At 41.9% G+C, this 24,269-nt stretch overlaps 1 protein-coding gene across 1 annotated transcript in view; it reads left to right on the forward strand.

The window, feature by feature from the left end:
* LOC311127484 (GDNF family receptor alpha-2-like) overlaps positions 1-24,269 on the forward strand; it is a gene marked incomplete at both ends in the record, with an annotated part of 92,381 nt that overhangs the window by 39,442 nt on the left and 28,670 nt on the right. The window contains 2 exons of the mRNA XM_084159313.1: positions 13,902-14,095; positions 14,227-14,414. Coding sequence (XP_084015439.1) covers positions 13,902-14,095; positions 14,227-14,414 — 382 coding nt within the window. The remainder of the gene's footprint in view (positions 1-13,901; positions 14,096-14,226; positions 14,415-24,269) is intronic.

The following is a 24,269-nucleotide window of genomic DNA, read 5'->3' on the forward strand; positions in this document are numbered from 1 at the left end:
TGTGTGTGTGTGTGTGTGTGTGTGTGTGTGTGTGTGTACGTGTGCATGCGCCTGGTGCACGTGTGTGTGTGTGTGTGTGTGTGTGTGTGTGTGTGTGTGTGTGTGTGTGTGTGTGTGTGTGTGTGTGTGTGTGTGTGTGTGTGTGTGTGTGTGTGTGTGTGTGTGTGTGTGTGTGTGTGTGTGTGAGTGAGTGTCTGTGTGTGCCTGGGGGCAAGGCTTTGTGTGTAGATGCTGTAAAGGCTATGTGAGAGAGAGATAACAGCCGACCCAGGGCAACACTCTAATTGGCCCATGCACTCACTCCAGATACTTATTTCTCCCTCTCTCTCTCTCTCTCTCTCTCTCTCTCTCTCTCTCTCTCTCTCTCTCTCTCTCTCTCTCTCTCTCTCTCTCTCTCTCTCTCTCTCTCTCTCTCTCTCCATCTCTATCTCTCACTCTCCCTCTCTTGGGATCCCTCACTTCGTTTATTAAAGGAAAGAGAGGAGAGGATAGGCTAGGGATGGAGAGGGGAGTAGAAGAGAGGGGAGGGGAGGGGAGGAGCAGCTAGGTCGCTCAAGATCCACTTCTAAATCCGACGTCCGTCCAGGTACCCAAAAGGGGCAACGGTGAGCGCTATTACAATTAAGTAGACGGGGGTGGTGGATGGACGTAAGCCGCGAGCTCCACTTCTGAGGGTTGCATGTTCAATCCCAGTGATAGGCAACCTTATTCCAAACCTTAACCCTTAACTTAATCATTCAAAATGTATGCGTAAACTTAACTGTGGAGTTGTTTTTGTTTTATCCCTTTCCCAAAGGCCCAGTGCTGTCAAAAACTAGATTTTCCTGTGTTTTATATACCCTCACTGGACAGTTTATTAGGTTCACCACCCCATTCACGAAAATGTATCGCTCCTACAGACAGTGAGTCACGTGGCCGTGGCTTGCTATATAAAGCAGGCAGACAGGCATCAAGGCATTCAGTTACTGTTCGATTGAACATTAGAATGGGCAAAACTAGTGACCTAAGTGACTTTGAACGTAGTATGATCGTCGGTGCCAGGCATGCCGGTTCCAGTATCTCAGAAACGGCCGCCCTCCTGGGCCTTTCACACACAACGGTGTCAAGGGTTTACTGAGAATGGTGCGACAAACAAAAAATATCCACTCAGCGACAGTCCTGTGGGCGAAAACAGCTTGTTGATGAGAGAGGTCGAAGGAGAATGGCAAGAATCGTGCAAGCCAACATGCGGACCACAAACAAATAACGGCGCAGTACAACAGTGGTGTGCAGAACATCATCTTGGAACGCACAACTTGTAGATCCTTGTCATTGATGGGCTATTGCAGCAGAAAACCACACCGGGTTCCACACCTATCAGCTAAAAACAAGAAGAAGCGGATCCAGTGGGCACACGATCACCAACACTGGACAATTGAAGAGTGGAAAACATTGCCTGGAACATGACAGTGAGTTCAGTTTACTTAAGTGACCGGCGCAGTCCGCAGACCTCATCCCAATAGAGCATCTGATGTCCTTTTAGTGTGAGAGCTGTGTCAGCCTGTTTGGGCGGGATGGAGTTTTGGTCTGCCTAGTGAATAGACCAATAAGAAAGAGTGTTCCAAACCTCTCTGCCAATAACAGTCCTAGCAAAATTTTTGCTTGAGAAATTGTTATTTTCAAAGAAGCTATTTTTGTTTCTTTTTGACCATTTTATATGAAAACCATCACAGTAAGGTACTTAATATCTACCCAGAAATGATTTGATATTGAGATAAAAACAGCTGCATTGGACCTTTAACTCTAAACTTAAACATTCAGAATTAATGCATAAATGTAACCAGCTGTGAGGCATCGGCAACAGCAGCGGTGCAACCAGGGGGGCTGCTGCAGCAGGAGGAGCAACGCAGGGTATCCAAAACAGCTAGAAATTTGACATCGGAATCTGAAGTAAAATTGGTCAAACCATGATATTTTGTTGAGAGGAGAGGAGAGGAGAGGAGAGGAGAAGGATTGACATGTGATTAAGAGATAGACAGGGCCTTTTAACAAGAAGACACAGGTTAGATTACAATCAACAGGGTTGGGTAGGTTACTTTCTAAATGTATTCCTTTACAGTTACTAGTTACCTGTCCAACATTTGTATCAGTAATGTACATTTTGGATTACCCAAACTCAGTAACTTAATCTGATTACTTTCAGTTACTTTTAGATTACTTTCCCATAAGAGGCATTAGAAGAAGACAAAATGGAATATTACCAATTGAACGACATCTATTGCAGGATAAATCAATGTTAAAGTTTACATAGCTGGCCATAAATTGATGTTGCATTTTACTTTATGGGTTATGTTGGCTTCTTCTAACCCATTGCTTTCTACTTCAATAAAGATAGTAATACAATTAGGCTATATCTGTCCGATTTCCAGTCATTCCAATTAATTGAATACCCTTGATCTTCAAGAATAGGACTTGGAAATATGAAAATATAGATTAGTCAAATTATTTTACCTGAGCATAACCCCAAAATGAAGGATTTATTAGCCTACTCTGTTGTCTATGATTTTGTTGTCATGAAGGATTGGGTTCATTGCTTCGAGTTTACAAATAAATGCTGCTCTCATTGAGTGCTACCAAAAAGTGTTATTTGCATGTGAAAAATTAATGCCATATGATGCATTTGCTATAGGCCTATTGTTTTAGTTTTTTGTTGATGACACTTTAATATCTCGATAAGTGTTTTAATCAGCACAAATTTGATTGAGCAATAAAAGCCCCACTTGTGGTCTTCTTAACCTTTTACTGCAGTGGGCTAAATCAGGGTCACACAGAGTCTTCAACAAATCTACTTTGAAACAAAAGTATACACATCACACACATGGTTATGGGGTCAAAAAAAAGACACCTGTACCATGTCAGATATAATGTAGAGTTGAAATGTATAAACTTTTTTATTTGCATCCCAATACTACACTTTGTATACATCACAGAAGACTGAAATATAACAAAATTGTTAGACTTAGAAACACCGGATTCTAGGCAGGGTTTTTGAAATAATGTTTATTAATTAGGAAATTAGGAAAAATATTAATAGCAATCCACCCATGAGGCCACTAGGTCATTTGACTGCAGGAAAGGGCTACATTAAACTAGTTTTTGACAGTATGTGGAGCACAATACCACAGAGGAGTTTAAAAGGGAGGAACTCCCTCAAACTTTAATTCCATAGGCTGGGATCCCCACTATGCTGTTGGAAGAGCGCATTTTTCACTGGTCGCAAAAACAATGATTGATAGGCAGCTTAAACTTCTTCAATTTATCCATTATTGTGTTAAAATACACATACAGTGGGGAGAACAAGTATTTGATAAACTGCCGATTTTGCAGGTTTTCCTACTTACAAAGCATGTAGAGGTCTCTAATTTTTATCATAGGTACACTTCAATTGTGAGAGACGGAATCTAAAACAAAAATCCAGAAAATCGCATTGTATGATTTTTAAGTAATTAATTTGCATTTTATTGCATGACATAAGTATTTGATCACCTACCAACCAGTAAGAATTCCGGCTCTCACAGACCTGTTAGTTTTTCTTTAAGAAGCCCTCCTGTTCTCCACTCATTACCTGTATTAACTGCACCTGTTTGAACTCGTTGCCTGTATAAAAGACACCTGTCCACACACTCAATCAAACAGACTCCAACCTCTCCACAATGGCCAAGACCAGAGAGCAGTGTAAGGACATCAGGGATAAAATTGTATACCTGCACAAGGCTGGGATAGGCTACAGGACAATAGGCAAGCAGCTTGGTGAGAAGGCAACAACTGTTGGCGCCATTATTAGAAAATGGAAGAAGTTCAAGATGACGGTCAATCACCTTCGGTCTGGGGTTCCATGCAAGATCTCACCTCGTGGGGCATCAATGATCATGAGGAAGGTGAGGGATCAGCCCAGAACTACACGGCAGGACCTGGTCAATGACCTGAAGAGAGCTGGGACCACAGTCTCAAAGAAAACCATTAGTAACACACTACGCCGTCATGGATTAAAATCCTGCAGCGCACGCAAGGTCCCCCTGCTCAAGCAAGCGCATGTCCAGGCCCGTCTGAAGTTTGCCAATGACCATCTGGATGATCCAGAGGAGGAATGGGAGAAGGTCATGTGGTCTGATGAGACAAAAATATAGCTTTTTGGTCTAAACTCCACTCGCCGTGTTTGGAGGAAGAAGAAGGATGAGTACAACCCCAAGAACACCATCCCAACCGTGAAGCACGGAGGTGGAAACATCATTCTTTGGGGATGCTTTTCTGCAAAGGGGACAGGACGACTGCACCGTATTGAGCGGAGGATGGATGGGGCCATGTATCGCGAGATCTTGGCCAACAACCAAAGTATATACATTTGGGAGCAGCCATCGACAGCAATCACAATCCATAAGGCGCAAATAGCTAAATGAGAGAGCAGCAGTGTGATTTACATAATTGCGCTATGTACAGTACCAGTCAAAAGTTTGGACACACCTACTCATTCAAGGGTTTTTCTTTATTTTGACTATTTTCTACATTGGAGAATAATAGTGAAGACATCAAAACTATGAAATAACACCTATGGAATCATGTAGTAACAAAAAAGTTTTAAACAAATCAAAATATATGTTATATTTTAGATTCTTCAAAGTAGCCACCCTTTGCCTTGATGACAGCTTTGCACACTCTAGGCATTATCTCAACCAGCCTCACCTGGAATGCTTTTCCAACAGTCTTGAAGGAGTTCGCACATATGCTGAGCACTTGTTGGCTACTTTTCCAGATGGGATGGTGTATCGCTGCAGAATGCTGTGGTAGCCATGCTGGTTAAGTGTGTCTTGAATACATCACCGACAGTGTCACCAGCAAAGCACGCCCACACCATCACACCTCTTCCTCCATGCTTCATGGTGGGAACCACACATGCGGAGATCATCTGTTCACCTACTCAGCGTCTCACAAAGACACGGCGGTTGGAACCAAAAATCTCAAATTGGGACTCATCAGACAAAAGGACAGATTTCCACCGGTCTAATGTCCATTGCTCATGTTTCTTGGCCCAAGCAAGTCCCTTCTTCTTTTTGGTGTGCTTTAGTAGTGGTTACTTTGCAGCAATTTGACCATGAAGGCCTGATTCACACAGTCTCCTCTGACCAGTTCATGTTGAGATTTGTCTGTTACTTAAACTCTGTGAAGCATTTATTTGGGCTGCAATTTCTGAGTCTGGTAACTCTAATTAACTTATCATCTGCAGCAGAGGTAACTCTAGGTCTTCCTTTCCTGTGGTGGTCCTCATGAGAGCCAGTTTCATCATAGCGCTTGATGGTTTTTGCTTGAAGAAACTTTCAAAGTTCTTGAAATGTTTCATATTAACTGACCTTCATGTCTTAAAGTAATGATGGACTGTCATTTCTCTTTGCTTATTTGAGCTGTTCTTGCCATAATATGGACTTGGTCTTTTACCAAATAGGGCTATCTTCTGTATACCCCCCTACCTTGTCACAACACAACTGATTGACTCAAACGCAATAACAAGGAAAGAAATTCCACAAATTAACTTCTCTACAAGGCACACCTGTTAATTGAAATGCATTCCAGGTGACTACCTCATGAAGCTGGTTGAGATAATGCCAAGAGTGTGCAAAGCTGTCATCAAGGCAAAGGGTTGCTACTTTGAAGAATCTGAAATGTAAAATATATTTTGATTTGTTTAACACTTTTTTGGTTACTACATTATTTCATATGTGTTATTTCAGAGTTTTGATGTCTTCACTATTATGAGTAGGTGTGTCCAAACTTTTGACTGGTACTGTAGATATTGTTAATACGTTATATTCATATCACCAGTAGGCTACACCGCTGCTGCTGTCTTCACCTTCAAGTGTTTATTCAAATTGGATGTATAATGAATTCCGACAGCAGTCACACCATTTGGAAGCCAGCGTGGACTGTAGCCCACAAAAAGCCTATTCCTGCTCTTTTCCTGCGATCCATTAAAACGCATTTGTTTGTGTCATTATAGTGGTCTCTGACTTGTAGTCTGATTCGTTCAGGTGGAACAAACTTAAACTTGAGCCTTTTTTCAATGCTGATTTGAATGTCATTGATAAAGCATAAGGTTGTCATAAATAATTGTTTTGCAAACATTCTTTCTGAATTTAAAAGTAATCCTAGAAGTAATCATATCATTTTTCAAAAGTATCAGTAATTTGATTTTTTTTGCTGGTAACATAACGGATTACTGTTACAGTTTTTAGTAATCAATTACATGTAAAGGATTATGCACACACACGCACGCAAGCACACACACACACCTGAATTGAATATGGACATCAGTGCACACATGTAATGAAGTCTTTATTCTCCAGTCATTAAAGCTTGTCTACTACAATCACCTTGAGCTCAGCTCATTTCACACAATCAATACACTACGAGGAGGAGGAAGGGTGTGTGTGTGCATATGTCTGTGTGTGTGTCAGAGTTGCCGTAGGGGGAACAATCATGCTCTATAAGGCTTGACAGACAGGACACGTGTTAGTTGTACTTAGTCTACTATGGAAGCTAATACGCTGTGTGCTGACTTCACATTACTATTGGAAACGCATATCCTATGCCAGTCCTGAGGCGAGTTCAACAAGGCTACATGTTGCCAGAGTAACAATTTCAGTTGAACGATTTGAATGAACACTCCAAAATGTTACGGTGAAACATCAAACAGCTACTTTTTGTAAGGATTACTGTTCGTTTTTAGCGACAATATTCAAACTGAAAATGACTTAGCAATTCCTACTAAATATAGTAGAAAGTCTACATGGCCACTTGATTATGTTTAGTGGCAGTTTAGACCCGAAACAGACACTTACGTTCGCTGCACACTACCTTCTCAGACTGTTAGCTAACGTTAGCGAATGGTCACGGCTAACACAAAACAAATGGAATATGTTAGCTAACGTCAGCCAACTTTCACAAACTATTTCCCTTGTTGAACACACCTCTGCTCTATTAGCAGCCTGATCACTAGAAATAGACTTCGATTTTGAACATTTGAAAAGGTCCTGAGGAAACGATATATGCCTTCCTCGGGCGCTCACAACAAAAAAGAAAAAAACGATTGCCCAGCACTGGGCACAAACTCGTGATGCTCAGAGCTTGCGCACACTGCTTTGACCACTGTGCCACCTCAGTTCACAATGCTCTAGCAAGCCGTGAGAATACTTGGTGATACTTGATGGTAATAGTGTGTCATTTTTAATTATTTTGTTTTAAGCCTTACCCAAACCATAGACCTAATCTTAACCACTCAGAATAAATGCCTAAACTGTTAACTTTTGAGTTGTTTCTGTTTTAACCCTGTAACCACGCGGGATTAACCCTGTAACCACAAAATTCGGTCTAAACGACCAATTTCCCTGGGAGATAAACGGACATTGCAATATCCTGTACAGAGGCAACAGAGGGAGAGGGGTAAGCGTGCCTTTCTCATTATGGACAAACTTTTTATAGACGTACAGCTATTCCGAGACAGCTCCATAACACCATGGCTATACTAAATTCTACGGGGACACCAGGTTACAGAAAAAATTATGGGGACTGTAAAATATCAGAACAGTTTGAAGTTGTTATGCGCACACACACACTCAATTACACGCTCACTTACGCAAACATACGCACACACACACACACACTTGATCTCGCTCGCTCTCTTTCTCTCTCTTCTCTCCTTCTCTCCCCCCTCTCTCTATTGTCTAGAACTTTCTATAATTCAAAATGGTTCTTGTTTGTCTGTCTACATGTCTATTTATGTTTACGACAAGCAATGGGAAGATATCAGAACAGGGACATTAGGAAATAACATTTTGTACGGGATACATTTGTACTGTAGTGAAGCCGTTTCTGTGGTCCTCTGTAGCTCAGCTGGTAGAGCACGGCACTTGTAATGCCAAGGTAGTGGGTTCGATCCCCGGGACCACCCATACACAAAAATGTATGCACACATGACTGTAAGTCGCTTTGGATAAAAGCGTCTGCTAAATGGCATATTATTTATTATTATTATTATTAAAGTAATGCAGTGTCTCGTTCATAATCATCTGAAATGTCAATTACTATGGAAATGCTGGGATGTGTTCTTTCTATGAATATGATGTTTAATGCAACTTTGATGTTGATACTATATGGATTACAATGATCATCTTGAATATTAAGGCTACACTCACTTCATGTTACACACATAGACACTGAACCATGCAAATTGACTGGGTTATTATCTATTTACACATCACACATTATAGTCTTACTCTCGTTCAGACATCATACACACTTTCACTAAATCACATCCAATATCACACACATCAACCTATTCAGATTTACTACACACATAATATCCTGACAAAATGTTCTAACATCTGAGGCATTGGCTCACAGGCAAACAGGCAATGGAATAAATATATATATATATTGAACAGAAATAACATGAAAACACCAGTTGCTTTGTGCATATTGCTAGAACCTGTTTCTTGAATTCTGAACACCAGACATTTGAAATCTTTGTTTCTGACAGTCATGATACCTCTTATGGCAACTTTACAAGCACTAATTATGGTCAATTTAGACTGAGAATAGTATCTAGTTATGGAAAGGGGAGAAATAAGTATAGTCAGTTATAGTTGTAATGGTTTAGCAGATTATAAGAAAAGACAATCAGTCTTTACATGGCTAAAAGAAAAGGAATATAACATATACAGTACTGTTTACAGGAAACTCACTCTACATCTTTAGATGAAGTTGCGTGGAAAAAGGAATGGGGCGGTGAAATAATTTTCTGTCATGGAAAAAGGAACTGAAAAGGTGTGATGATACTAATTAACAAAAATGTCGATCCAAATGTGCAAACAGTCAGGAAGGATCCGAAAGGAAGATCCTTTTGAATATGAAAGTGGATGATTTGGCTGATTAAGCTATATGGTCCAAATCAGGATGATCCACCTTTCTTCCAAAAGATTTATACCAATATATTGAACTTACAGGCAACAAACGATCAAATAATTATGGTGGGAGACTATAACACAGTGTTAAGTACCTCAATGGACCGTAAAGGAAATCACTCTACAAACTATCATCCTCGTGCCCTTAAGGAGATCACAAATATCATGGACACATTAGAAATAGCGAATATTTGGAGACTAAACAAATATACAGTGAGGGAAAAAAGTATTTGATCCCCTGCTGATTTTGTACGTTTTCCCACTGACAAAGACATGATCAGTCTATGATTTTAATGGTATGTTTATTTGAACAGTGAGAGACAGAATAACAACAACAAAATCCAGAAAAACGCATGTCAAAAATGTTATAAATTGATTTGCATTTTAATGAGGGAAATAAGTATTTGACCCCTCTTCAAAACATGACTTAGTACTTGGTGGCAAAACCCTTGTTGGCAATCACAGAGGTCAGATGTTTCTTGTAGTTGGCCACCAGGTTTGCAGACATCTCAGGAGGGATTCTGCTCCACTCCTCTTTGCAGATCTTCTCCAAGTCATTAAGGTTTCGAGGCTGACGTTTGGCAACTCGAACCTTCAACTCCCTCCACAGATTTTCAATGGGATTAAGGTCTGGAGACTGGCTAGGCCACTCCAGGACCTTAATGTGCTTCTTCTTGAGCCACTCCTTTGTTGCCTTGGCCGTGTGTTTTGGGTCATTGTCATGCTGGAATACCCATCCACGACCCATTTTCAATGGCCTGGCTGAGGGAAGGATGTTCTCACTCAAGATTTGACTGTACATGGCCCCGTCCATCGTCCCTTTGATGCGGTGAAGTTGTCCTGTCCCCTTAGCAGAAAAACACCCCCAAAGCATAACGTTTCCACCTCCATGTTTGACGGTGGGGATGGTGTTCTTGTGGTCATAGGCAGCATTCCTCCTCCTCCAAACACGGCGAGTTGAGATGATGCCAAAGAGCTCGATTTTGGTCTCATCTGACCACAACACTTTCACCCAGTTCTCCTATGAATCATTCAGATGTTCATTGGCAAACTTCAGACGGGCCTGTATATGTGCTTTCTTGAGCAGGGGGACCTTGCGGGCGCTGCAGGATTTCAGTCCTTCACGGCGTAGTGTGTTACCAATTGTTTTCTTGGTGACTATGGTCCCAGCTGCCTTGAGATCATTGACAAGATCCTCCCGTGTAGTTTGACAAGATTCCTCACCGTTCTCATGATCATTGCAACTCCACGAGGTGAGATCTTGCATGGAGCCCCAGGCCGAGGGAGATTGACAGGTCTTTTGTTTTTTCTTCCATTTGCGAATAATCGCACCAACTGTTGTCACCTTCTCACCAAGCTGCTTGCCGATGGTCTTGTAGCCCATTCCAGCCTTGTGTAGGTCTACAATCTTGTCCCTGACATCCTTGGAGAGCTCTTTGGTCTTGGCCATGGTGGAGAGTTTGGAATCTGATTGATTGATTGCTTCTGTGGACAGGTGTCTTTTATACAGGTAACAAGCTGAGATTAGGAGCACTCCCTTTAAGAGTGTGCTGCTAATCTCAGCTCGTTACCTGTATAAAAGACACCTGGGAGCCAGAAATCTTTCTGATTGAGAGGGGGTCAAATACTTATTTCCCTCATTAAAATGCAAATCAATTTATAACATTTTTGACATGCGTTTTTCTGTTTTTGTTGTTGTTATTCTGTCTCTCACTGTTCAAAAAAACCTAACATTAAAATTATAGACTGATCATTTCTTTGTCAGTGGGCAAATGTACAAAATCAGCAGGGGATCAAATACTTTTTTCCCTCACTGTACATGGAGAAGACTTAATAAAGGTAGTCTTCTTGACTGCTTTCTTGTCTGTTTCTCTCTTGCATCAAAGGTTAAAAAAGTATTGAAAGGAGACAGAATGAGATCGGACCATCATCTAATTGGCCTTCACATAACTCTTACAGAATTTCCACTTCGACGGGGATATTGGAAATGTAATCAAAGTCTACTGGAGGACAATTTGTTCTTAACAAAGACAAAATAATTTATAACTGAATTTTTCCAGTATAATATAGGTTCAGAAAATCCCCTTATTGTTTGGGATACCTTTAAATGTACCTTCAGAGGTCAATCAATTCAATATTCATCTGTAAAGAAAAAGCAGTTTCTGTCTAAAGATACAAGGCTAACAAGGGAAATACAGGAACTAATAGTACAGGTAGATAGCAATAAAAACAGTACTGCAGAGGTACAAAACAAGTTAGAGGAATTTATTCAAGACCGATCTAATGTAATCTATTACAAAAATAAAGCAACGTGATTGGAATATGGAGAAAAATTCACCTAATTCTTCCTGAATCTTCAACACAGGTATGCTACCAAAAATAATGAGCAGAAACTCGTTACTAAAGACAGTCATCCATGATTCTACAAATTATATTTTAAAAGAGGAAGCTAAATATTTTAAGCAGATGTTTTATTTTCCATCTCCTCCTCACCCTCTAAATGACGATAACTGTAAGGAATTCTTTCCAAGTAATAAAACAATTAGAACATTTAACAAATACACAAAAAGATCACTGCGAAGGCCAAATGACAGAGGAATAACTTTTTGAGGTTATTAAATCCTTTCAGTCTGGAGAAACCCCAGGGCTTGATGGCATATACTGGAGGCATCTTACACTTCAATGTTGTGATGCAAAAATCTAGCAAAATGCATAGCACTCACAACTAAAAAGGTTTTACCAGGTATTGTTCATCGTGATCAGACAGGTTTTTACATGGACGATACGTTGGAGACAATATACGACATTGTAATTATTTTGCACTATAGCCTATTTATTGCCTTACCTTCATAACTTGCTACATTTGCACACACTGTATATATATTTTCTGTTGTATTTTTTGACTTTATGTTTTTTTTTACCCCATATGTAACTCTGTGTTGTTGTTTTTATCGCACTGCTTTGCTTTTGTCACGGAATCTGCCGAGGCTGCTCCTCCTCCTTGCTCGGGCAGGTTTCGGCGGTCGTCGTCCCCGGAGTACTAGCTGCCACCGTTGTATGTTTCTATGTTCATTTGCTTTTGTCTGATTGTTGTACACCTGTGGTTAGTTAGCGTTGATTATGTGTCCTATAAGTTCTCGCTTTGTTAGTCATGTGTTGTGTGTTATTGTGTGCTACGTGTCGGTATTGGTTTTCCCTCCTTGTGTGTTAGGAGAGGTTTTCGCACTTTCTGTGCGCTTATGTATTTTTTCCTGTTTGTTTACGCCTGTGTGCGTATCGCTCGTCTCCGAGCACTTGTGCTCGTATTTCACCACTAAAGACTGTTGTACGAAGCTTCTGTGTCCTGCGCCTGATTCCCGCACCTTCCACATACAGCACACCTTGACAGCTTTATCTTGGCCAGGTCGCAGTTGTAAATGAGAACTTGTTCTCAACTGGCTTACCTGGTTAAATAAAGGTGAAATAAAAAAAATAAAAAAATAAACATGAAACATCTAAGAAGGCCTGGTATTCATAGCGGATTTTCAAAAGGCCTTCTCAAGTAGATTACTAAGAAAATATCATCACTTGTTTAAAAATGGCCTTTTTGCCTTTGTGCAGAAATGAAATGAAACCTTGTTCAAAGTATTTCTCTTTTCAAACAAGCAATGCAGAGCTACTTACAATTTCAATTTAATCCCACAGAAAAGATAGAACAAATATTACAATAAATGTTATAGTTGAACTCAAATGTGCTGGTTGATAAAATACCTGTATTTATGGAAAATATGTTTGAGAAGGGTATTTTGTTTTTAAATAATATTGTATGTCTTTCATGGAGCTATCCGAATTGTATGGGAAGGTATGCTCAATCCAAGATTACAACCAATTGATTACAGCATTACCCCAAAAATGGAGGAGGCAGTTGGTAGCAGGAGGAGGTAGGGAACTGGTCTGTCTGCCCAATATAAAGGAGCAATACTTGCGGAGAAACAAAAATAGCATAAATAGGAATATAACCCTGTTTCATTTGGGGACCAGGATGTTGACCGCTGTGCCATACAGATTGAAAAATAGCTGGGAAGAGATTTTTGATCTACCAATTCCATGGCACAGGGTGTATGAGTTGATATATAAAATAATACAAGATTCAAGACTTCATGCTTATCAGTAAAAATTATGCCACCAACAAAATATTCAATATTTGGGGCATACAACCTCTCCAGATTTTGTTGCGAGGATACAGAATCAATAGACCATTTGTTCTCATATTGCCCTCAGTTAGCCTGTTTCTTGTTTCAGTTCAGGTATGGCTTAAAAAACATAACATTAATCTAAAATTGACCCCAGAAATAGCATTGTTGGGAGATTGGAGAGACCTGATCAGTCAATTACTAATATACTAATACTCTTAGGGGGGGGGGGGGGTGAGGAGTGGAAGGGGAGTTTTTTTCAGGGGGGGTACTGTGGGGGGTCTTGGATGGTTGAGGGGTCTAGTATTTTATATTTTCCAGCCATTACTATGAACCATGTTCTCCCCAATTAAGATGCCACCGGCCGCTTGTGATTAGAAGTCTAATATAGGATGTGGAGTATGAAATAAAAATGCAAATATAAAATGTGTTCCCACTACAACAAACTGTGTTAGGCCTTGATCTTTACAACACTTACATTTCTCCTCCCAATGCACGGTATGGCTTCATTAAACTGTGTGTGTGTGTGTGTGTGCGCATGTGTGGGTTTCTGTTGTAGCTTCATTAAACAGATAATATAGTGAGTTTATATTTAGCCACAGTCACATTAGACGCTAGTGATGTGTAACAAGACAAACACTGGGGTTACACAGTGTGTCTGTGTCTGTTAACTTTTTGTGCTCATAATTTTCTCTCTCTCTCTGCCTCTCTCTCTTTCTCTATCCAACCCATCTCCCAGACTCTTCTCTGTCCAAGGCCAGCCCCTGTTCAGAGCCAGGGAAACCCTGTAACCCATGTCTCGATGCAGCCAAGGCCTGCAACCTCAATGAAACCTGCAAGAGACAACGCTCCAATTACATCGCTATCTGCAACAAGCCCTCTCAGCCCTCACTGGCCAACCAGGAGCCTTGCAGCCGCAAACGATGTCACAAGGTGGGTGGTGGTTGGACCTATCACAAATGACATCCTATTCCCTAGTAATACACTACTTCTGACCAGAGCCCCATCACATAGTGGATGATGATGATGATGACAATAATGATATTATTATGTTGTGTTCCCAGGCGCTGCGTCAGTTCTTTGAGCGTGTGCAGTGGGAGCTGAGTTACCCCCTGTTGTTCTGCTCGTGTCCGGACCAGGCCTGTGCTGAGAGACGTAGACAGACCATTGTACCTGCCTGTTCCCACCAGGAGAAACACAGACCCTCCTGTCTAGAGCTACGACGCACCTGCCGCTCCGACGCACTCTGCAGGTAAACAGACCCAGACAGACACACACACACACAAACACACATACACTTCTACAAAACGCACACTCAAGTGTACACGCGTATTTGCACACGCATGCACAAACATAATTCCAAACACACTCAAGTGTGCACGCTCATCGATGCATGAACACACAAACAAACACATACACATACATATACACACCCACACCTGAGCACTGGGATCAGAATATTTTGACTGCCTCATGCATTTAATTTCCTCTCTGCCTCCTACATAATGTCAAAAATAACCCAGCGGTGTGTGGATCTGTTTGGGTGGTTTGGTGTGTGTGTGTGTACTGAAAGGCTTTCAGGGCGATTTAAAGAGTGAGAGAGAGAAAGAGAGCGAGCAAAGATGGACCGAGAAAGAAAAGAGAGAGCAGAGAAAGAGAGAGAAAGAAAGAGAGAGCGGTAGAGAGATTAAGAGAAGAGTTAGAGATGGTAACGGGTGTAACTTGGGGCAACCTCTGAGTTGGATGCTAATTGCAACAGGCAGCAAGGAACTCATTAGCTATGCAAATATGGTAAATATGTAAATGAGCAGTCCCAGTGAGGGACGATTAATTAAAGAGAAAGTTTAGACAAAACAGTCTAATTATAACCAAAAACAGACACAAACATACCCATGCACATACAGTGGGGAGAACAAGTATTTGATACACTGCCGATTTTGCAGGTTTTCCTACTTACAAAGCATGTAGAGATCTGTAATTTGTATCATAGGTACACTTCAACTGTGAGAGACGGAATCTAAAACAAAAATCCAGAAAATCACATTGTATGATTTTTAAGTAATTCATTTACACACTCATATCTCCTCTCCCTTTCTCTCTTCTCCTCTCCTCTCCTCATGTAAAATATAGGTACAAGTTGTTTAAATGGCTATTTCTGACTAGATTATGTTTTCAAGGTCAGCAGTGTCAGTTATGCATTTATATGTTATTATAATTCCACTGTATATTGTGTGTGTGTGTGTGTGTATTTGTGTGGATATGTGTGTGTATGTTTTTTTTGCCTCTGCTAATGTAGATATTATAATAAGGTGTCTCCCATGGGATAACTGTGAGTCTGCTTTACTGTGACTGACAAGTCAGGGTCAGAGAGAGAGGGAAAGAGAGCGAGAGGAGCGAGAGCTGGGGAGGGTGAAAAAAAGAGAAGGATAGAAGGAGAGTGGAGAGAGAGTGTAGAGAGCAGGTGGGAGAAAGAGAGAGAGAGTGAGAGTGAGAGGGGGGAAAGAGAGAGGAGAGAGAGTCCATGTCCTCATTAGATATGCATGCACATCACTTTAGCCAGCCAAGGTTGTTAGCTTATGAACACTAGAATACAGCACATAGCAGCTAACTGTCACGCTGAATGTCTGTCTTGTATATCTTTTTGTGCCCAACTTTTTATTCAGTTTTATATATTTTTTGCTCGGGGGGGGGGGGGGGGGGGGGGGTTACAGGTACAAAAACAATAAAGGAAATGCATACAAAGATAACCCCAACCCATCATGAACATTAACTGTCTTCTTGGTAAGCAACTCCAGTGTAGATTTGGCCTCGTGTTTTAGGTTATTGTCCTGCTGAAAGGTGAATTCATCTCCCAGTGTCTGGTGGAAAGCAAACTGAACCAGGTTTTCCACTAGGATTTTGCCTGTGCCTACCCCATTCCATTTATTTTTTATCCTGAACATGATGCAGCCACCACTATGCTTTAAAATATGGAGAGTGGTACTCAGTAATGTGTTGTATTGTATTTTCCCCAAACATAACACTTTGTATTCAGGACAAAAAGTTAATTGCTTTGCCACATTTTTTGCAGTATTATTTTAGTGCTGTGTTGCAAACAGGATGTTCTGTACAGGCTTCCTTCTTTTCATTTTGTCATTTAGGTTAGTATTGTGGAGTGACTACAATGTTGTTGATCCATCCTCAGTTCTCCTATCACAACCATTAAACTCTGTAACTGTTTTATTAAAGTCATCATTGGCCTCATTTTGAAATCCCTGAGCGGTTTCCTTCCTCTCCGGCAACTGAGTTAGGAAGGACGCCTGTATCTTTGTAGTGACTGGGTGTATTGATACACCATCCAAAGTGTAATTAATAACTTCACTATGCTCAATAGGATATTCAATATCTGCTTTTGTAACACATTTACCAATAGGTGCCCTTCTTTGCGAGGCATTGGAAAACCTCCCTGGTTTTTGTGGTTGAATCTGTGTTTGAAATTCATTGCTCGACTGAGAGACCTTAGAGATAATCGTATGTGTGGGGTAAAGAGATGAGGTAGTCATTTAAAAATCATGTTAAACACTATTATTGCAACACAGAGTGAGTCCATGCAACTTATCATGTGACTTGTTAAGCAAATATTTATTCCTGAACTTATTTAGACTTGCCATACCAATGGGGTTGAATACTTATTGACTCAAGACATTTCAGCTTTTCATTTTAAATAATTTGTTTAAAAAAATCAGAAAAACAAAATTCCACTTTGACATTATCTGGTATTGTGTGTTGGCCAGTGACAAAAACATCTAAGTTTAATCCATTTTTAATTCAGGCTGTAACACAAAATGTGGAACAAAGTAAGCGGTATGAATACTTTCTGAAGGCAGTGTATATACAGTATGTGACCGACCTGCTCGAATCGGGTCTTATGTAGCAACATTTGAAATTGTGTTTTTTACACTGGATACAAGTAGAGACTCAGAGCTAGAAAATGGTATATCATACACTACAGTTGAAGAACAATGGGAAAGTAATTCTGCTTTCAAAGTTCATAAACTTGTAACCTCACTTTTGAGGAAATGGCCTTTGAATGTTTTGGTACACCTACTGGAGAGCTCTTCTTTGTCTACACCCGGTCAGCATCGTTCACACCCTGTCACGAGTGTCAGTGTAATGCGGTGAATTGAAGTCTGGCAATGTGATTTTCTGGATTTTTGTTTTAGATTCCGTCTCTCACAGTTGAAGTGTACCTATGATACAAATTACAGACCTCTACATGCTTTGTAAGTAGGAAAACTTGCAAAATCAGCAATGTATCAAATACTTGTTCTCCCCACTGTATATGCAGAAGGTAGCTCTATTTTGGTGCCTCTTGATTCCATTTGAAATACACAACATAAGTATTTAGTATTTTATCGAGTTCACCTCCCAGAATGAAAAAAAGTGTTGTGGTATTGCGTAGAAAGACACAAATGACTGAAAATGTATGAATTCAGTGTATAGTGTTAGTTCTTTTGGATATTGTCTAGTTCTAGGCCTACAGTGCCTTCAGAAAGTATTCACAGCCCTTGACTTTTTCCACATTTTGTTGTGTTACAGCCTGAATTTAAAATAGATTAAATTGAGATTTTGTGTCACTGGCCTACACACAATACCACATAATGTCACAGTGGAATTATGTTTTTCGATTTTTGTAACAAATTCATAAAAAATTAAAAGCTGAAATGTCTTGAGTCAATAAGTATTCAACCCCTTTGTTATGACAAACCTAAATCGGTTCAGGAGTAAAAATGTGCTTAACAAGTCACATAATAAGTTGCATAGACTCACTCTGTGTGCAATAACAGTGCTTAACATCATTATTGAATGACTACCTCATCTCTGTACCCTCAGTCCCTCAGTTGAGCAGTGAATTTCAAACACAGATTCAACTACAAAGACCAGGGAGGTTTTCCAGTGCCTCGCAAAGAAGGGCACCTATTGGTAGATGGGTAAAAACAGCAGACATTGAATATCCCTTCGAGCATGGTGAAGTTATTCATTACACTTTGGATGGTGTATCAATACACCCAGTCACTACAAAGATACAGGCGTCCTTCCTAACTCAGTTGCCTGAGAGGATGGAAACCGCTCAGGGATTTAACCATGAGGCCAATGGTGACTTTAATAAAACAGTTACAGAGTGAAATGGTTGTGATAGAAGAACTGAAGATGGATCAACGACATTGTAGTTACTCCACAATACTAACCTAAATGACAGAATGAAAAGAAGGAAGCCTGTGCAGAACAAAAATATTCCACAACATGCATCCTGTTTGCAATAAGGCACTAAAGTAAAACTGAAAACAAATGTGGCAAAGAAATTAACTTTATGTCCTGAATACAGAGCATTATGTTTAGGGCAAATCCAACAAAACACATCACTGAGTACCACACTTCATATTTTAAAGCATAATAATTTATTATTTTCTTAACTCTTTCTTGAACTGCATTGTTGGTTAAGGGCTTGTAAGTAAGCATTTCACAGTAAGGTCTACACCTGTTGTATTCAGTGCATGTGACAAATAAAGTTTGCAAGGTAAGAATAGGCTACTTTGTAGTTAACATTTAATTGAGAAGGTTTTTGGAAAGCCTTCCCATCTACCAGAAGACTGTTTTCATTAGCATCATCGATAACGGCTACACAAAGTGGTAGACGCACGCAGAGACAGGGGCATTCTCGTTGCCTCTTCAGAATGTTGCAGGAAATATGAATCACTGATTCATTCTGTTCATGTCTTGATACATTTGGGAAAATTAATACATTTTCAATACATTTACAGTAGTTGATTCCCTAATAAGATCAATACATTTTTGAATATTGTTGAATTTCGTTTTAATGCCTGGATTCAGTGAGGGTCCTATTTATTATATTTGGACCAGAATAAGTCTCTCCACACCTATTGTTCCTGCAGTGATGATTCACCATCTTCATCGAATGTTTTCAGAATGTATCCGAAGATAATCGCCAAAAAGGCCTACTAGTAGGCTATGCAAATTAGGGAGCAAAATGAACGGCTCTCTCACCGATGCGATTCGGTAGGCTGGCTGACGAGACGAGAGTCACTCACTTTAGCGTCACTGTCTGGCAAGCCCCAACATCCTACGAAAGGAAACCTTGGAAATCCTTTGGTTTAGGCTACTTGTCCCAATGCTATACCATGGACATATAACCACATTGCATGATTTAAGAATGGCAAAGGGATATAGGAGATCGACTTTATTCAGTCAGTTCGACACCTTTTATAAACTAGTCAACACTTGCTGTTCAGTTGTGCTATGTGAAACACGCAAAATAAAATAAATGAATGTGTCAGAAAACAATAATTAGGCTAAGTCGTGGATTTCAACTTATTGTTACCACTTACATTACATGGGACGTGCAAATGTATGAGCATCATGCTCTCTCTCCCTCCTCTGTGTAAAGAAATTTGACTGCAACCAGAGATCTGTATATAATGATGAGTTACTCATGTCTCCGCCCTAATAATGGGAGTCGTTGTCCCAAAGGCAGGAAGGCAGGCGACAAGCTTAGGTCCAAAATATGCCCATAGAAACGCATTGGGCTTATTTTGAACAGATTTTGGCGAGCGTGAAACCTTTCACTTCTCCCCTCTTCCTCTCTGCTTTGTTTCTCTGACATCACTCGCTTTGTGACTGACAGGCGCCTATCCTATCAATAGTTCGCTAGAAGATGCATATCGTTGAAACTTTTAAATGAAAAGTAGCCTAGTTAATATTAAGTCGAAAATGTAGCTGGCTGAAAATAATTCTGTAACCGGCTGAATAGCCAACAGCCGGCGCTAATGGAATACACTGATTACTCCAAGTTTAGATAACTTGCTAAACTAACTTACTAATCTAAAAATTGTTAGCTGACATGGCTAATTGAGTGACTGTCAGTGACTGACAAAACAAGAGAAAAACAGTTGATGCACAACCAAATTTCGAACTTGCACGTTGTGTATTCTATTATTATAACTTTCAACAATAAGTTGAGACCCCGACTGAGTCTAGGCTGCGTGATAGCATACCTGACTATTGAGCCAGTCAAACTGGGCTTAGCCTAAATCTGTCGGGTCATCCCCTTGTGTGTTGGGCTTGATGTGCTTCTCGAAGAAGTCTTGAGCCTCCTTGGCAGTGGAAAACTTGTGTGTTATATTCTTGATGGTCAAGATTTGTTTTGCCGGGTGGATGAAGCCGCATCTCGGGTTTAGCTTGCGTTGCTGGGATCTCACCTCGTTGTAGGTCGCCCTCTGTTTCGGCAGTTCGGCACTCAGATATTGGTAGATGCTGATCCTCTTCTCCGCAAAGGTCAAAGCCCCTGATTCCGCTACAAGGCGAATCATTTGCAGTTTGAAGTCAAAACTGTGGATTCGTACAATCCTACACCAAGAGCAGCATGGGACACAGCTTCTCCTGCCCAAATGGTTCATAGAAAAGATTGCTCATGAAGGAAGTTGGGTTGCCCGCTTCCACACCAGTTTCAAGTCCTGTGACCCGCACATTGAATTTATGGGAATGATTTTTGAGTGATTCTGTTTTCTTTTTTAGGAGATTCATTTCCCTTCTAGCTTAGTTTGTGCTGTTTCCAGGTCATGGAATCGCCCCTCTGTCACATTGGCTGCTGTCTCCAAAATGTTCACTTTATTTGAGTAGGTATCCACTCTAGAAGTGATCAGTGCAAGAGATGTATTTATCGGTTTTAATTGCAAGTCGAGGGCAGAGGTAATTTCCTCACGAACAATCTCTCAGATAGTAGCAGCCAACTCTTTCTGTTGTCGGGTGTTGAGAGCTGCCATGTTCCCACAGGTGAAGTGTGAACGGACAGACTATGCCAGCTGCTGGAGCAAATAGACCTGCTATTGTTCCTTGTAATACAGTGATCGTCCCCACCTTAATGTGATGTTATATGTTGACAATTATTTGAAAATAAGTCAGTGAATTCATAGTTGTTTTTGCAAAGCCATGAGAAATCCACGTGTTTCAATGCATGCCACCGGAACCGGAACCACCAAACCGTTCCTGTCTGTCTGTATTTCAACACAGTTCTCTTTTTGAATATGAACTCACACACTCATACACATGCGTGCACGCATGTACACACACACTCCGCTCTTTGATTGTGGACTATGAGTCAGACACCACATGCACCATCACAGCTCCTCCAAACCAAGGGCACAGAGGTCAGTGTGTGTGTGTGCCCACTTTAAAGGTTCCCGTAAAGCATTGCTCATCCATCCTCACACACATAAACCGATACCCACATACACACCGAAACACACACAGGTGTGCACACACTCCCATAGAGTGACTTACCTCTATGAGATTGTCAACAGCACAGCATTGAGACTAGGGCTGGGCGATATGGCCTAAACATCATATCAAAATATTTCTTTTTAACTTATGGCCGATTCATGATGTACACTACCAGTCAAACGTTTGGACACACCTACTCATTCAAGGGTTTTTCTTTATTTTATACAATTTTTTACATTGTAGATTAATAGTGAAGACATCAAAACTATGAATAAACACACATGGAATCATGTAGTAACCAAAAAAGTGTTAAACAAATCAAAATATATTTTATATTTGAGATTCTTCAAATAGCCACCTTTTGCCTTGATAACAGTTTTGCACACTCTTGGCATTTTACATTTACATTTACATTTTAGTCATTTAGCAGACGCTCTTAACCAGAGCGACTTACAGGAGCAATTAGGGTTAAGTGCCTTGCTCAAGGGCACATTAACGTCATTTAGCAGACGCTCTTAGCCAGAGCGACTCACAAATTGGTGCGTTCACCCTATAGCCAGTGGGATAACCACTTTACAATTTGGGGGGGGGGGGGGGGGGGGGTTAGAAGGAATACTTTATCCTATCCCAGGTATTCCTTAAAGAGGTGGGGTTTCAAATGTCTCCGGAAGGTGGTGAGTGACTCCGCTGTCCTGGCGTCGTGAGGGAGCTTGTTCCACCATTGGGGTGCCAGAGCAGCGAACAGTTTTGACTGGGCTGAGCGGGAGCTGTGCTTCCGCAGAGGAAGGGGAGCCAGCAGGCCAGAGGTGGATGAACGCAATGTCCTCGTTTGGGTGTAGGGACTGATCAGAGCCTGAAGGTACAGAGGTGCCGTTCCCCTCACTGCTCCATAGGCAAGCACCATGGTCTTGTAGCGGATGCGAGCTTCAACTGGAAGCCAGTGGAGTGTGCGGAGGAGGGGGGTGACGTGAGAGAACTTGGGAAGGTTGAACACCAGACGGGCTGCGGCATTCTGGATGAGTTGTAGGGGTTTAATGGCACAGGCAGGGAGCCCAGCCAACAGCGAGTTGCAGTAGTCCAGACGGGAGATGACAAGTGCCTGGACCAGGACCTGCGCCGCTTCCTGTGTAAGGCAGGGTCGCACTCTCCGAATGTTGTAGAGCATGAACCTGCAGGAGCGGGTCACCGCCTTGATGTTGGCGGAGAACGACAGGGTGTTGTCCAGGGTCACGCCTAGGCTCTTCGCACTCTGGGAGGAGGACACAGCGGAGTTGTCAACCGTGATGGCGAGATCATGGAACGGGCAGTCCTTCCCCGGGAGGAAGAGCAGCTCCGTCTTGCCAGGGTTCAGCTTGAGGTGGTGATCCGTCATCCATACTGATATGTCTGCCAGACATGCAGAGATGCGATTCGCCACCTGGTTATCAGAAGGGGGAAAGGAGAAGATTAGTTGTGTATCGTCAGCGTAGCAATGATAGGAGAGACCATGTGAGGATATGACAGAGCCAAGTGACTTGGTGTATAGGGAAAAAAGGAGAGGGCCCAGAACCGATCCCTGGGGGACACCAGTGGTGAGAGCACGTGGTGCGGAGACAGCTTCCCGCCACGCCACTTGGTAGGAGCGACCGGTCAGGTAGGACGCAATCCAGGAGTGAGCCGCGCCGGAGATGCCCATCTCGGAGAGGGTGGAGAGGAGGATCTGATGGTTCACAGTATCAAAGGCAGCAGACAGGTCTAGAAGGACAAGAGCAGAGGAGAGAGAGTTAGCTTTAGCAGTGCGGAGAGTCTCCGTGACACAGAGAAGAGCAGTCTCAGTTGAATGACCAGTCCTGAAACCTGATTGGTTTGGATCAAGAAGGTCATTCTGAGAGAGATAGCAAGAGAGTTGGCTAAAGACGGCACGCTCAATAGTTTTGGAAAGAAAAGAAAGAAGGGATACTGGTCTGTAGTTGTTGACATCAGTGGGGTCGAGTGTTGGTTTTTTGAGGAGGGGAGCAACTCTCGCTCTCTTGAAGACGGAAGGGACATGGCCAGCGGTCAAGGATGAGTTGATCAGCGAGGTGAGGTAGGGGAGAAGGTCACCGGAGATGGTCTGGAGAAGGGAGGAGGGGATGGGGTCAAGCGGGCAGGTTGTTGGGCGGCCTGCAGTCACAAGTCGCAGGATTTTATCTGGAGAGAGAGGGGAGAAAGAAGTCAAAGCATAGGGTAGGGAAGTGTGAGCAGGACCAGCAGTGTTATTAGACTTAGCAAACGAGGATCGGATGTCGTCAACCTTCTTTTCAAAGTGGTTGACGAAGTCATCCACAGAGAGAGAGGAGGGGGGGGGGGAGGAGGAGGATTCAGGAGGGAGGAAAATGTGGCAAAGAGCTTCCTAGGGTTAGAGGCAGATGCTTGGAATTTAGAGTGGTAGAAGGTGGCCTTAGCAGCAGAAACAGATGAAGAAAATGTAGAGAGGAGGGAGTGAAAAGATGCCAGGTCGGTAGGGAGTTTAGTTTTCTTCCATTTCCTCTCCGCTGCCCGGAGCTCTGTTCTGTGAGCTCGCAGTGAGTCATCAAGCCACGGAGCTGGGGGGGAGGACCGAGCCGGCCGGGAGGATAGGGGACACAGAGAGTCAAAGGATGCAGAAAGGGAGGAGAGGAGGGTTGAGGAGGCAGAATCAGGAGATTGGAGGGAGAAGGATTGAGCAGAGGGAAGAGATGATAGGATGGAAGAGGAGAGAGTAGTGGGAGAGAGAGAGCGAAGGTTGCGGCGGCGCATTACCATCTGTGTAGGGGCAGAGTGAGTAGTGTGGGAGGAGAGCGAGAGAGAAAAGGAAACAAAGTAGTGGTCG

Source organism: Coregonus lavaretus, assembly GCF_964263955.1.
Source record: "Coregonus lavaretus genome assembly, chromosome: 4".
NCBI lineage: Eukaryota > Metazoa > Chordata > Actinopteri > Salmoniformes > Salmonidae > Coregonus > Coregonus lavaretus.